Raw genomic sequence first — 13,763 nt, 5'->3', positions numbered from 1 at the left:
AACGCCGCGCCCTTGAAAGTGGCGGGAAATATTGCTAACCAATGCTCAGGGGTTTTGGCATTGTTAGCCACACATGCTACCATAAACTCTGCTACATGAAGATCGAGGTCTTCATTGTACTCTCCCTTAAAAACTGGCAATGGGACTACATTCGCTGGTCTGTCATCAATATTTCCAGAACGGATCTGGCTTGGAAGTGGACCTCCAGCAGGAGGAGGAAGGGCTTGATGTGCCATTGGGACTTCTGTAAAGAGTTCCGCAAGGGCGTCAAAGGCGGCTTCTGCTGCGAGCTCGCTCTCAGCCTTGATTTTTGCTTTCTCTCTTCTCACGTACCTCTGGACTCGTTCTAACGCTTGCCTTTTTATTGCGTCATTCATCAGGGGGTTGATTCCACTATGTTGTTAGTGCTCCACAGAGGGTTAACAGAAGGCTTCAGTCTCTGGAGGACTCTCTTGCCAACATTTCTTCTACTTCTTTCTTTTCAACGTCCCTGAATTCTGCTTTCATGCCACTGCACAGAGGAAGGTATTCGGTTCTGAAGGTGTCAAAATGCATACGTCTGAGCATGGTGGTGGTGCCATCATCATAGTAATGCCAGCTTCTGATGGTTTCAATAGTGTATGTTGTGAAAAACACTCTGTCTACCAACTTCCAGTGGGTTGCTAATTGAACAAACAGAAGATTATCAGTACACCAAGCATCCCATGTATCTTGCTGTTGAGCATCCACGAACAAATTCCAACTCTTTTCCTTATTGTCTTTGTGAACCTCTACAGACCAAGACTCCTGAAGCTTCTTCACAATCTCCCACTTGATGTTGTCTGGAAACTTCTCAATGAATGCCAAATCTTCCATGGATGTTCATTCTCTCTGTTTCTGCTCTTCAGTTTGTTCCCAAACAGTTTGCCACCAAGATGCAAGTTTCTGCTGCTTCAATAGGAAGAGGAAACTGTCCACCACATAGAGCATGCATCATGATGGTGATGTGTTTCCGCTATTGTGGGATGAACTTCTTGTGGAAAGTGGCTTTGATTATGAGGAATTCCAACTCTTCAGTGGAAGAAGGAACTTTACAAACATCCATTGAATTCTTCTCTTCTTGGCAATGCCAATTCCTTCATTTTCAGCCTCTTTTGGTGCTTGTTGATGGCAAGTTTCCCCGGCTGCGCACCAAAAACATGGAGCCCCGAGAGGAACACCAAGGAAAAGGGAATTCTCTGGCAAGAAAATCTATCTTGTAACATCAACAAGCTTGTTTATCATATTTCATACGATCACAATGAAGAAAAGAACACCAGGCACAACAAATCTTCATGCAGCATCATGTAGACCTCCCACGGTTTTTAATAGAATCAACCATATTCTTCAACATCTTCACAAAATCCATCAATAGAACAAAGAAAACAAAGAAATACACCATCTTTGAATGGAAATACATCACATAGTATTCATCTTCAATATCTTCATAGTTTTCTCTCTCAATCTCTCATATACAATCACTCTGTTTGAGTAGAATTGACTATCTCTGACTCTCTCTCTCTCTCTCCATCAATAATACATCATATCCTCACTACAATCTCCCAAAAATTACTCTCAATAATCACTCTTAGGTCGTGGATACCCCTCCCAAGAGGTATGTCTGATATGAAGGGTCACCAGAGCCACTACAGTGTCTCTTCACAGCTCACTACTGTCACTTCACTCTAGTCTTCTCTTGAGTCTTCAGCAGCTACTTCTTCCACTTCTTTCAGCTCTTTTGCACTTGTATTCACCTCTTTCCAAGGCTAGAAAACTTTCCCCAAAGTCACACATACATTCCACAAAACACTTACAGAAGCATACAGAACAGTCTACAGAACAGTACCAGAACAGCTACAGTACAGAACAGAACAGAAACAGAACAGAAACAGAAGCTCTACAGAAGACCTACAGAAGATTACAGAAGGTCATCAAAACCACATAACTCATTCTCAAACCATTTCAAACTCTCACAAACCATTCAATAAACTTTCACAATATCTCATTCTTCATCGATCAATACTTCATCCCTCCTTACAGAAGACAATCAGAACAAAACAGAAGGTATACAGAACCATTCAGAACCTATCAGAATATCACAGAACCATCAACAAACATCATGATCTTCCAAAACACAATCATTATCATTCAAAACACTCTCAATCCACTTCTAAATCAACCAATCATCCCATAAAATCAACCATTCAGCTCTCAAAAACAACAAAAATCAGCCAAAAAACAAGTCATTTCAACACTCAACAATACATGCTATGGAAAGGGTACACTAGAGTTGCAGGGATTTTGTGATTCGGACATGGCAAGAGATCTTGACACTAGGAAATCTACCAGTGGGTATGTTTATACTTTGGTTGGTGGGGCTATCTCTCTGTGTTTAAGATTGCAGAAAATTGTGGCACTGATTACTACAGAAGCTGCATATATTTCAGCCACAGAAGCTTCTAAGGAAGCTATTTGGCTCGGCCCTTTGGTCAAGGATTTTGGTCTTTCTTCACGTACTCCAGTGCTTGGTTGTGATAGCCAGAGTGCAGTATGTCTGGCTAAGAATGCCATGTTCCATGCACGTATCAAACACTAGATGTTCGGTATCGCTTCATTCGACAGGTCTTGGACGATAGTCTTGTCACATTGACTAAGGTCAAAACCCAAGATAACCCTACAGATGTTCTCACTGAGTGTCTTGCAGAGGCTCAGCATGAGCATTGCATTCATTTAGTAGGAGTTGGTTAGCGTAAAGGTGCCACTTTGAACCTTTAAGTGGGAGGTTGTTGGGTGTAAAGTCCCTTCGTCTTCATGTATATAGTCATACATTTGTTTAGTGGGAGTTGGTTAGCTTAAAGGTGCCACTTCGGACCTTTAAGTGGGATGTTGTTGGGTGTAAAGTCCCTTCGTCTTCATGTATATAGTCATACAGGTGTGAACACACCCTTATTGTACCCTAACATATAAATACATTCTTTTATTCTTTGTGTACCATCACGATCTGGTACACCTATCTCTGAGCTCACTCTTTCTAACTCTCAGCTTTGTAGCTCGTGCCTCGATCTCACACTCCATTGTGCACTCTCTCCCCTTCAGTATGTGGTTCAAAAGTTAGGCCGATAGGCCTAGCTACACAAAATATCACAAGTTTTTCCAGCTCATCTACCATCATCAGTGGATCTTTTGCTCCAGCTCCTCCTACACCTCCCATAGCAGATCATTTAAAATGGGATGGGTGTGATGTTGAAGCTTATGCTTTGATTGCACTCTTGTGCAATAGATAAGTTATCCTGTACATTTAGTTGTGTACGACGGTCAAGGATGTTTGGGATAAGCTTGCTTTGTTGTATCGGGTGCGTAATGAGGCTCGTGTTGCCTATCTATGTAAGCGGCTTGAGATGGAGCACATGACAGAAGGTGATTCTGTGGATGCATACCTTACACGAGTCAAGTACATTATGGAGCAACTTGCTAATATTGATGAAATCATTCTTGATGCATCTCTTGTATCTACAGTCTTGGTTGGGTCCACTTGATACTTATCAGAGCTTTGCCACTACACTAATCGCAAAAGGAGATGCTAATGCACACACATTTGATGCATTGGTATCGCTATTGTTGCAAGAAGCTCAATCAAGGCTGAATCACTTCTAGTAGAAGTATAGATAATCAAGTATTTGTAGCCAGCCATTGAAACAAAGGGACGTCATGATAGCATTCAAACTCGAAGGGAAAAGGCAAAGTGGATTTTTCTATGGACTCCTTATGCACCAAGGATGATGTTGCTAAGAAAAAGAGGTGCAATTATTGCAGGAAGAAGGGGCATGTTATTGAAGAATATAGAAAAAGGATGGCAAGTGAAAAGAAGAAGCAATTAGGCATAAGTGTTGTTGAAAATTCAGCAAATGCGAAGGATGCAACTGCACATTTGGCAAGCTTGGACATTGTTTAGTGTTATGCCTTTATTGTGCGTTGCTCGTATGATCCTTCTTTACATGAGCATGGTCTTTCAGTTAATTGCAAAAAATTGCAGCATATGGTATTTAGACAGTGGAGCTTCTAAGTATATAACGTTCTTTTGTAACTTGTTTGTATCATATGCAAATGTACAAAAGGGGGGATCCATTGTATGTGCAAACAATGCTTCGTATGCAATTCAAGGCATTGGTCAGATTCCCATTATTATAGTGGATGGGAAAACTATCATGCTTGAAAATGTCTTGTATGTGCTAAGCATAAAGAAAAAAATGCTTTCAATTTCAGCCATTGCATGTGTTGGCTTTGTGGTCAAATTCCACATGGATCGATGCAGTGTCTGTGAGTGTAGTGATGGGGATGCCCTTGTTATCACTAGTACTTGATACAATGGACTCTATTAGCTTGATTGAGGAGACCATCAAAGGATGCAGTATAGTTTGATGCCACCATTGCAGATGACACGAAGTTTTGGCATGTCCTGTTTGGTCATTTTAATTATGGCAATTTGATTTGTCTCAAAAGCAAAAATATGGTGCCTGATCTCCCTTTCTTGAAAGCATCTACTCACAATGTATGTGAAAGTTATTTACTTGGCAAAATGCATCGTGCTTCATTCCCAAGGTTGGTTCTATGCATGCTGATAAGAAATTACAGCTTGTGCATAGTGATGTTTGTGGGCCCATGTGTGTCAAATCCATCGAAAGATACTTGTACTTTGTTACCTTCATTGATGACATGACTCGTCATTGTTGGGCATATGCTTTGAGGCACAAATGTGAAGTGCTTGCATGCTTTAAAACATTCTTGGCCTTCACTGAAAATGGCACTGGATGCAAGCTAATTACACTATGTACCAATCGAGGGGGGGAATATATATCACGGGAGTTCAACTCCTTTTTGGTTGATAGGGGCATTATCCATCAGTGTACTACGCCTTCCACACCTCAACAAGACAGTGTAGCTGAAAGAAAAAATCGCACTTTGATGGAAATGGCACATTGTATGCTGTCACACAATAAGCTGCCCCCAAAATTTTCGCTTGATGCAATCATGTGTGCATTGTATGTGCTGAATTGCAGCCTAACTAAAGCATTGGCTGAATGTACGCCTAATGAGGTTTGGAATGACTGGAAACAATTGGTGTCACATATTCGTGTCTTTGGTTGTTTAGTATATATGCTTTGATGCCACAACCAAGAAGACATAAACTGGAAGACAAGGTTTTCAAATGCATTTTTATTGGTTAAGTGTAGAAAGTAAAGGGTATTACTTGTACCAATCCTCCAACAAGATTTTTGTTGGTAGAGATGTGGTATTTGTTGAACACGTTGGTCTGTCCTTCATGGACTACCAAAATGAGCTCAATGTGGAGCCTCTAGACATGTTTGACAGTTTGTTGCCTTGATTTTTGTCAATTTCAGCAACCTATTGAGGGTTTACAACAGCAAAATCAACAACAAACACATGGTGAGTAACAACCTGATTTTCACCCTATTGATCAAGGCATTGCTGATTATGAAGTGGCCGATGAGATTGTTGTTATTCACAGAGCTAAAACAATTCCTAGATGGGTGTTAGATACATTACTAGACAACGAATAGCCCGTTTCTCTTCCCGATAGAACTAGAACGGCCACTCGCCATGCATAGGGTAACTTTGTTGCGTAGGCACTCGTAGCTACTGCATGCAATGAAGAACCTATTTCTCTACACAATATTTTACAAAACGAATATTGGATGGCAGCTATGCAATCGGAGTTTAACTCTATTGAGAAAAAGGGCACGTGGGAGTTATGTGACTTGGCTGCTAGCAAGCGTGGTAGGCACTAAGTGGGTTTACAAATTAAAACCCAAATCTAATGGTAGCATTGATCGCTACAAGGCATGTCTTGTTGCCAAAGGGTATATGCCCAACAACATGGGATTGACTATGATTCTTTGTTTCAGTTGTCTTAGATACGGTAGCTAGTGAGAATATTACCTTGTCAAGTTGGGTTTTTGGAGAGCCCTATATTGCTTAATAACAATTACATTTGAAGTTGCTTTAACATGCACGATATTGGGAACTATGGCACAATTGAACTAGTGAAACGCCTTCATTTTTTAAGTCATCGATGGAGATAAGGAACACATTAATACTTGCAAGACATGCTACTTTGACAAGTGTCATCATATGCCTTTGTTGTTATTTTACTCGAGTTTGCTAATTTTTGGATTTTGGCCATCATATGCCATTGGTGTTATTTTACCTAAGGAGTATGCTAATTCTTGGATTTTGGCTCTTTCTTTAGTTCATTTTCAGTTCTAAGTCCTTGGTCTTTACGAAGAGGCACAGTCTTCATCTTAACATATTTAGATAAAATGCAAATATTCGGTTAGCCTCTATACATTGACAAAGGAAAAAGACAATGAAGCAATGGTCTTTCTAGGTTACAAAGGATAAAAGGTGAGGGAGGGGACGAAGAATGGAGACATTATGTAGAGAAAGGAGGGAGATGTAGGAGGCAAAGCGGACCTGGTTTACCTCAGCTCTCTCAATCTTGATTACAAAAGTAAGTGAAAAGAAAAATGGAAGACAAAATAGAGAGGTAGAGAGGAAAAGAGAACCGCAATGTGTACCGGTGAACTTTAATTCAATTGATCTACTGGGGAGCGTGAATTAGCCATGACACTCTCTTGCCAGCAATGTTAACAAACTTCACACCTAACGGACATACTTTAATTGTTGAATTCCATCTTTATTGATTTCTTAGGGTAAGGAACCATGCATCGATTCAACAATTAAAGTATGTTCTTTAGGTGTGAAGTTTGTTAATATTGTTGGCAAGAGTGTGTCATGGCTGATGCACGCTACCCAGTAGATCAATTGAATTAAGTGTCCACTGATACACATTGCGGTTTTCTTTTCCTCTTTACCTCTTTGTTTTGTTTTTGGTTTTTCTTTTCACCTACTTTTGTAATCAAGATTGAGGGAGCAGAGGTAAACCAAGTTCTCTTTGCCTCCTACATCTCCCTCCTTTCTCTACTTGATGTCTCCATTCTTCGTCCCCTCCCTCGCCTTTTTTCCTTCGTAACCTACAAAGACCTTTGCTTCATTGCCTTTTTTCTTTATCAATGTATAGCGGCTGACCCAACATTAACATTTACCCAATTATGTTAAGATGAAGATTGCGCCTCATTATAAAGATGAAGGACTTAGAATTGAAAATGAACTAGAGAAAGAGCCAAAATCCAAGAATTAGCATACTCCTTAGGTAAAACAACAACAATGGCATATGATGGCTAAAATCCAAGAATTAGCATACTCAGGTAAAATAATAACAATGGCATATGATGACACTTGCAAAAGTAGCATGCCTTGCAAGTATTAATGTGTTTCTTATCTCCACCGATGGCTTGAAAAATGAAGGCATTTCGCTAGTTCAATTGTGCCATAGTTCCCAATATCGTGTATATTAAGGCAACTTGAAATATGATTGATATTAAGCAATATAGGGCTCTCCAAAAACCCTACTTGATAGGGTAATATTCTCACTAGCTACCCTACCTAAGACAACCGAAACAAAGAATCGAGTGATTTTTGAGCACGGAATGTAAAATCCCCAAAATTTTCATGAGATTTGGGGTTTTCAAGAAAAAGCCCTGAAATTCTTGAAGAAATTTGGGGGAAATTTGTGTTGCTGTAAAATCCCCAAATTTTATGCTTTTTAGGGACAGTGCACAAAGAGGAGTAATTTTAAGTGGCTTAATGTCGATTAAGGGTTGAGAGCTGAATATTTTAATGTAAAATAATGTCGGATGTCAAGCGATAGATTTGCGAAGGCTGTCATGACATTAATAGTCAAGTGTAATGTGGCAGAGGTTGTTGGGGCTGCTTGTCGGCATGTGTGTAGTTGTTCGTGACGTGCCGGGAGTAGATGACGTGGCGTGAGGAGAAAGGTGCTGTCAAGTAGACTGCCAGGGCAAATAGGCAATGTGGCATGCAATTGTTGGCAATTTGATGGGCAATAAACGGCATGTTTTTGCTTGATGGGAGTAGATGACAGATTCGAGCCTGATGGGGTAGTCTTAATGATTCAATAGGAAAACAGATTGTTGGGTAGAGGCGACAGGCTTATTGGTGCATGCAGAGAGCAAAACAAGTTGTCGTGTTAGCTTTTGTGCATGTGAGCTTAGTAGAAAACTATCATGGAGGCTGACTGTGCTTGTTGGATGGACGTCACAGAGTAAATAGTGCCTGACATTACTAGCGTAGATACGTCGCAGGTAGTCGAGCTCGAATTGAAGGTGGCACGTAAATCTAGAAGAAGGAGAGAAGCAATGGTTTATGTAAACCGAGAAGAAGGAGAGAAGTGGTAGCTGAGAGGTATGACTCTGATACCATTGTTAGGTTAGGGTTTAGCAGCATGTGCACACTCATACACACTTGCAATAAATAAGTGAACAGTAAGAGAGGAGTGTTGGAAGCTCACATCCACTCTGTGAGAATGATCATGAAAGTACAATCCCTAAGGTTAAGTACCACACCCACTGATGGGTTCTTGTGAACAAGAGAGTGTTTATACTAGAACTTAGGAGGAACATGATAAGTGTAACAAGTACTGTCAAGTCATGGAGATCGTTCAACAACTATTTCAACAAAATGAACTCTTGATAAATGGTAGAAAGAGTGAATTTGTGAATTTGCTCTCTTCTGAAGGAATTCATATAGATCCTAAAAAGATTAAGATAATTTAAAAGTGGTCTAATCTTTATGATGTACATGAGATGCTATCTTTTTTTGGCTTATGCTCCTTTTATCACCGTTTCATCAAGCATTTTTCACATGTCTTCTCTTTTGTATGACCTTACAAAGAAAAATAGCTCCTTCCAATGGAGGGAGAAAGAGAAGGTAGCCTTCAAAAAGTTGAAAACAACCTTACTTTTGGACCTCTATTCTTACCATTCCAGAGTTTATAAAACCATTTGTATTGGTGCAATGCTAAATCAAAAAGGCCATGCTGAAGCATTTGAAAGCCATTACCTAAATGATATGGAGAAAATATATGATACTTATGAAAAGAAGCTCTTAGTTGTGGTTCATGGTTTGAAGATATGGAAGCATTATCTTTTAGGCAATGAATTCCTTATAAAAATTGATCATCAAAGCTCGGAGTATTTTAAGACTCATAAGCATTTGCAAGAGAAGCATGTAAGATGAGAAAATTTCTTATTTATGTTTCATTTTCAAATTATGTATATTCAGGGAAAACATAATGTAGTTGTTGATACACTTTCCAGAGTGCCTCGCATTGTAACTATTATAGTGGCCCATTATGAAGATTTTCAAATAATGAAGAATACTTATAGCCAAGATGTTGATTTTGTAGTAGTTTGGGCAAATTTACAGCAAGTAGGTTCTCATCAGATTATTTCATCAAAGACTATTACCTTTTCGTAAATAATCGCCATTGTATTACTCTTTCTATTGGACATAAAGTGCTTAAAGCAGTTATGTATATCTCTTTGTAATGTTGGTCAATAAAAGAAATGCTCAATTGCACTTTAAGTAGCTACCCTTCTTCTATGTCTTGCATAAGGTTGTTTAGCATATCAAAAGCCAAGCCAAGTATGATAGGAAGAAGACTCTAGGATTACTGCAATCTCTTCCACTGGATTCAGATGCTCCATGGGAATCTATTACAGTATATTTTAGCATTGGAACTAAACACGGTTCGAGGAGTGGTGGGCAAGATGACTGCAAATGATGATGGCAATGAGCTATTGCAGAGCTGGTGCTGAAGATGTGAGATCAAAAGGGCTGAGGTACGGTTGTAGCCATGATGTGTCTGATAGAACTTTTTGAGCCAGTTGTTTGTACCAAAGACATTGAAAGACTCCCATCTTCTTGACTTGGGACAAATTTTACTTGAGCAGTTCTGTTGATAAGTTAGATTTGGGAGATTGTTAGCCTTTAGTTATGCTGTCATCTCCCCATGGTACCATTCTAGTATTTTTCATGTAGCTATCTAACAAACATTTCAGAGGTGAGACTTGCCATTTGGGAAGATACCCAATTTGGTATAACCAAGAAAGAAGCAAAAAGGAAAATCAAAGATAAACCTTGCCTGCTTGAGCCACGATCAAAGGGAATAATAGCTTCAGTCTTCAACCCATTTTGTGGGTTACTTTCAGGGTTTAATTGGTTTACTCTGTTGAGGCTTCACTACACATGCTACATTGAGTGGTTCTGGATGTCACAACTGGTTATTAGCACGGTTATCAGCTGTGGTGTCATGCTGTACTTGTAAGTGAAATCCAGGAAGCACCTTAAAAATGGTAACATTTACTGAGGAATCCCAAGTACACATACATGTACATTTACATGTCAGAATAGGGGGGCAAAAATAGAAGCACGAGAAACTGTGGTAATAGACTGCAAAGAACAAAAGAACTCCAGAAGAATATGCTCGGGAAATGAAATCTATATATTGAGGCACAAGATGGTTCAAAGCTTGAGCTCCAAGTGCTAGCAGTGGGCATGGTCTCCCTCTCTCCACCAGGATGCACTGATGTGAATACATGACAAAGGGGGAGCCTGCCTATAAATAGACACAGGAAGTACGGAAGTGACCAGCCCAAAAAGAGGGCACCTCATGGAAGAGGAACTGGTGCCCACAATCTGGGTGGCCAGTTTTGATCCTCTCTCTGGCACAAAATGTGAAAAGCCCACTCAAATACACAGACTCACCCATGAGATGTACAATCTGCTAACATTACATGCCTTGATGAAAGATGTAAGCCCTTTTCTCTGTAATTCATGATGCCCAATTCATGCACGCTGAGTTTATTTATTGAAGTACTTCAAGGTTCTGCATTACAGCAACTGGTTCATGTAGCATAAATTTCTCAGATGCTAGAATAGCTGTCTAGCCTTTGTATGACTGTGAAGTAATGTTTACCTTATATTAGAGGACTCACCTAGGTATTGTAAAGTAATCTCAGAAGAAAATTTTGCATGTTTCAGGTTCTGAGGAGTGGTGTTCCAAATTTTTGTGCTGTTGCTCTTGCCCTGCATGAACTAGGGTAAGGTTTTTATGTCTTTCTATTACTTTGGATACAGCTATTTTATGCCATGGTTTGGGAACTGATGTTTTCTCCCGAGAGAATATCGTGCACATTAGTTGAAAGTTTATGTTTCAAGATTTTGTTGTCTCAAGGAACAAATACAGCTCAAAATCTTGAACTCATGAAATTTAAAGTTTCAGGAATTTGGTTGATGTAGGAATCTCACATAACTCTTTCCCATTTTAATTTTAGAAATCTGCTCAAATTTTAGACAAGTTTTAGTTCTCAAGCATTTACTGCTGGAAAGCATTCATTTTTAATGCTTTTGTTCATTTGGCCCCTTGGAATTAAGCTGTGGGGTAGTGCTCAAGAGGTAGCATGTATTAAAACTACTCTTGAGAAAGTTATATTTTGGGTGCCTGAATTGGAAAAAGCAGTCACTATCCGGGTTATTTCAGAGTAAGCTTTCACCAGTGTTTCTACTTTTATCAGGTATAAAGCACTGGGAATCAGACTAGACTCTGGGGACCTGGCTTACCTGTCAAAAGAAACTCGTAAAATATTTAGAGTGATTGGAAAGGAGTTTGGTGCTCCTAGCTTTGAAAACCTCATTATAACTGCAAGCAATGATATAAACGAAGAGACCCTTGAAGCTCTTAACAAACAGGTATAGTGAGTTTGTGATGTATGCACACCACATGCTATGTAAAACCTGAAGCACTGCATAACACTTGTTATCTTTTTGATCTGGTATGCCAAGTTTCAAACTAATGAAATAACAGCAAACAGGGCCATGAGATTGATGCTTTTGGAATAGGAACACACCTTGTAACTTGCTCAACTCAGCCAGCTCTTGGATGTGTCTACAAGCTTGTGGAGATTAATAAGCAACCACGAATGAAGTTGTCCCAAGACATTGAAAAGGTGACATATTCTTGCAGTGTTCTTTGAACTTTTTCTTCTTTTGCTTAATTCAATTTTTCTGGCAGGGTCATTTCTTACAACCTGTACCCCATTTATAAACCATTTGATTTCTTTGCTTTATTTTGAAACCACAGGTAACAATTCCCTGTAAAAAAGAAAGTTACCGGTTGTACGGTATAGAAGGTTATGCGCTGGTTGATATCATGAAGGGACAAGATGAACCTCCTCCAAAGGTATCATAATCTAGCAGTTTAACCGTTCATGTTTGTAATAAAGGAAGCTTTTTCCCCAACTATCAGATGTGGTTGTGCTATGAGTCTAATTGCAGCTGTTAGTTTCAGTAAACCATATCTTCTTACAAGCATCAGATACACTCCTAAGAAACATACATTATTGCATTTAGATGGCAAAAAAGCATGATGTGATATTGGCAAGATTTGGCACTTTGGCAAGTTAAGGAAACGTGGGTTCGTGTGATGCAAAAGTAGGGCCAGAGCTTTATGCAATCACAATCAATAATTGGCAAGCTTGGACAGATCACCTAAGCTAGCAGATGAATACAATCTCCATGTTTGACATTTCTCCTGAAATAAGCACATAAGGATTTCGTGTCTCCAATTGTGGAACAGGTTGGTGAGCGGTTGCTTTGCAGACATCCTTTCAGTGAATCTAAAAGGGCCCATGTTGTTCCTCAAAGGGTGGAGAAGTTGTACAAATGTTACTGGGCTGGGAAGTCAGGTATGCCTGCAGGAGTGGATAACGATTGAAAGTACTGTGATAATTTGCCTCATTTTAAAACCCTTTTGATTTCCATGACAATAGGAGTTCCTCTGGAAAGATTGCCTACATTGGAAGAGGTGCGCACACGTTGCAGAGAACAGCTAGCTGCCATGCGATCTGACCATCTCCGGAGCTTAAACCCTACACCATACAAGGTATGCATTCCTGGTTCAATTGCATATCATGGTGATGATCTTGTGCTGATTACCCATTCTTGCGGTTTTTCCCCTTGCAACAGGTGAGTGTCACTGGAAAGTTGTACGATTTCATTCATTTTCTGTGGCTAAATGAAGCTCCAGTTGGGGAGCTCCGGTGATCAGAAATAACAGCATCTATCTTGATTGTACATGACGGGATGAATTCTCTCAGTAGCACATTAAATAAACTTCATGTAAAGTTTCCAATTTTGTTGCATTAATATTCAATAAGGCATGCTATTTTGGGGCATGAGTGAATCACGATGACAGTCAGGCTAATGCATCAAGGCCTTTGTTCAACCATCAAAGGCCTTTACACTACAGATGTACCTGTTCGTGTACATGCATGCACATCATGCATCCATTTGTACAATAATGTTGTAGAACGGTAATCAAAAGGCTAGAATTAATGGGATGTATGATCCTAACTTTGATCCAGCATGGCCCTTGTGTGAGGCTTTAGGGGCTGGTGTGCTTGTTTGGCATCTCTTTGCCATGGTTAATAAGAAAAATGGGGGAAATATCAGTAAGGCTTGGAGTTGCGAGAATGAATATACGTGTGGTGCATGGTTCCTTACCCTCAAAAATCAATAAAGATGTAATTCAACAATTAAAGTATGTCCTTTAGGTGTGAAGTTTGTTAACATTGCTGGCAAGAGTGTGTCATGGCTGATGCATGCTACCCAGTAGATCAATTGAATTAAAGTCCACTACTACACATTGCGGTTCTCTTTTCCTCTCTGTCTCTGTTTTGTTTTTCGTTTTTCTTTTCCAAAACTTTTGTAATCAGGATTGAGGGAGCTGAGGGGAACCAAGTCCT

The 13,763-nt window shown here is 39.7% G+C and overlaps 1 protein-coding gene across 2 annotated transcripts in view; it reads left to right on the top strand.

Annotated features, from left to right (window-relative positions):
- Positions 1-13,493, top strand: part of LOC148017371 (nicotinate phosphoribosyltransferase 2-like) — a 109,408-nt gene extending 95,915 nt beyond the window's left edge. Inside the window, exons 10-16 of one of the 2 annotated variants that reach the window (XM_087662595.1) lie at positions 11,002-11,060; positions 11,535-11,709; positions 11,832-11,966; positions 12,101-12,199; positions 12,596-12,704; positions 12,789-12,901; positions 12,985-13,493. In XM_087662595.1, the coding sequence (XP_087518721.1) occupies positions 11,002-11,060; positions 11,535-11,709; positions 11,832-11,966; positions 12,101-12,199; positions 12,596-12,704; positions 12,789-12,901; positions 12,985-13,062 (768 nt within the window). In that variant the 3' untranslated portion in view covers positions 13,063-13,493. The remainder of the gene's footprint in view (positions 1-11,001; positions 11,061-11,534; positions 11,710-11,831; positions 11,967-12,100; positions 12,200-12,595; positions 12,705-12,788; positions 12,902-12,984) is intronic. The other variant, XM_087662594.1, reaches the window with a different exon arrangement.
- Positions 13,494-13,763: the final 270 nt, after the last annotated feature.

The sequence above is a fragment of the Lygodium microphyllum genome, chromosome 22 (genome assembly GCF_053477565.2).
Source record: "Lygodium microphyllum isolate KBCC chromosome 22, Lygodium_microphyllum_v1.1.10, whole genome shotgun sequence".
Lineage (NCBI taxonomy): Eukaryota > Viridiplantae > Streptophyta > Polypodiopsida > Schizaeales > Lygodiaceae > Lygodium > Lygodium microphyllum.
The sequence above is the reverse complement of the archived record's forward strand: the minus strand, read 5'-3'. Positions and strand labels throughout refer to the sequence as shown.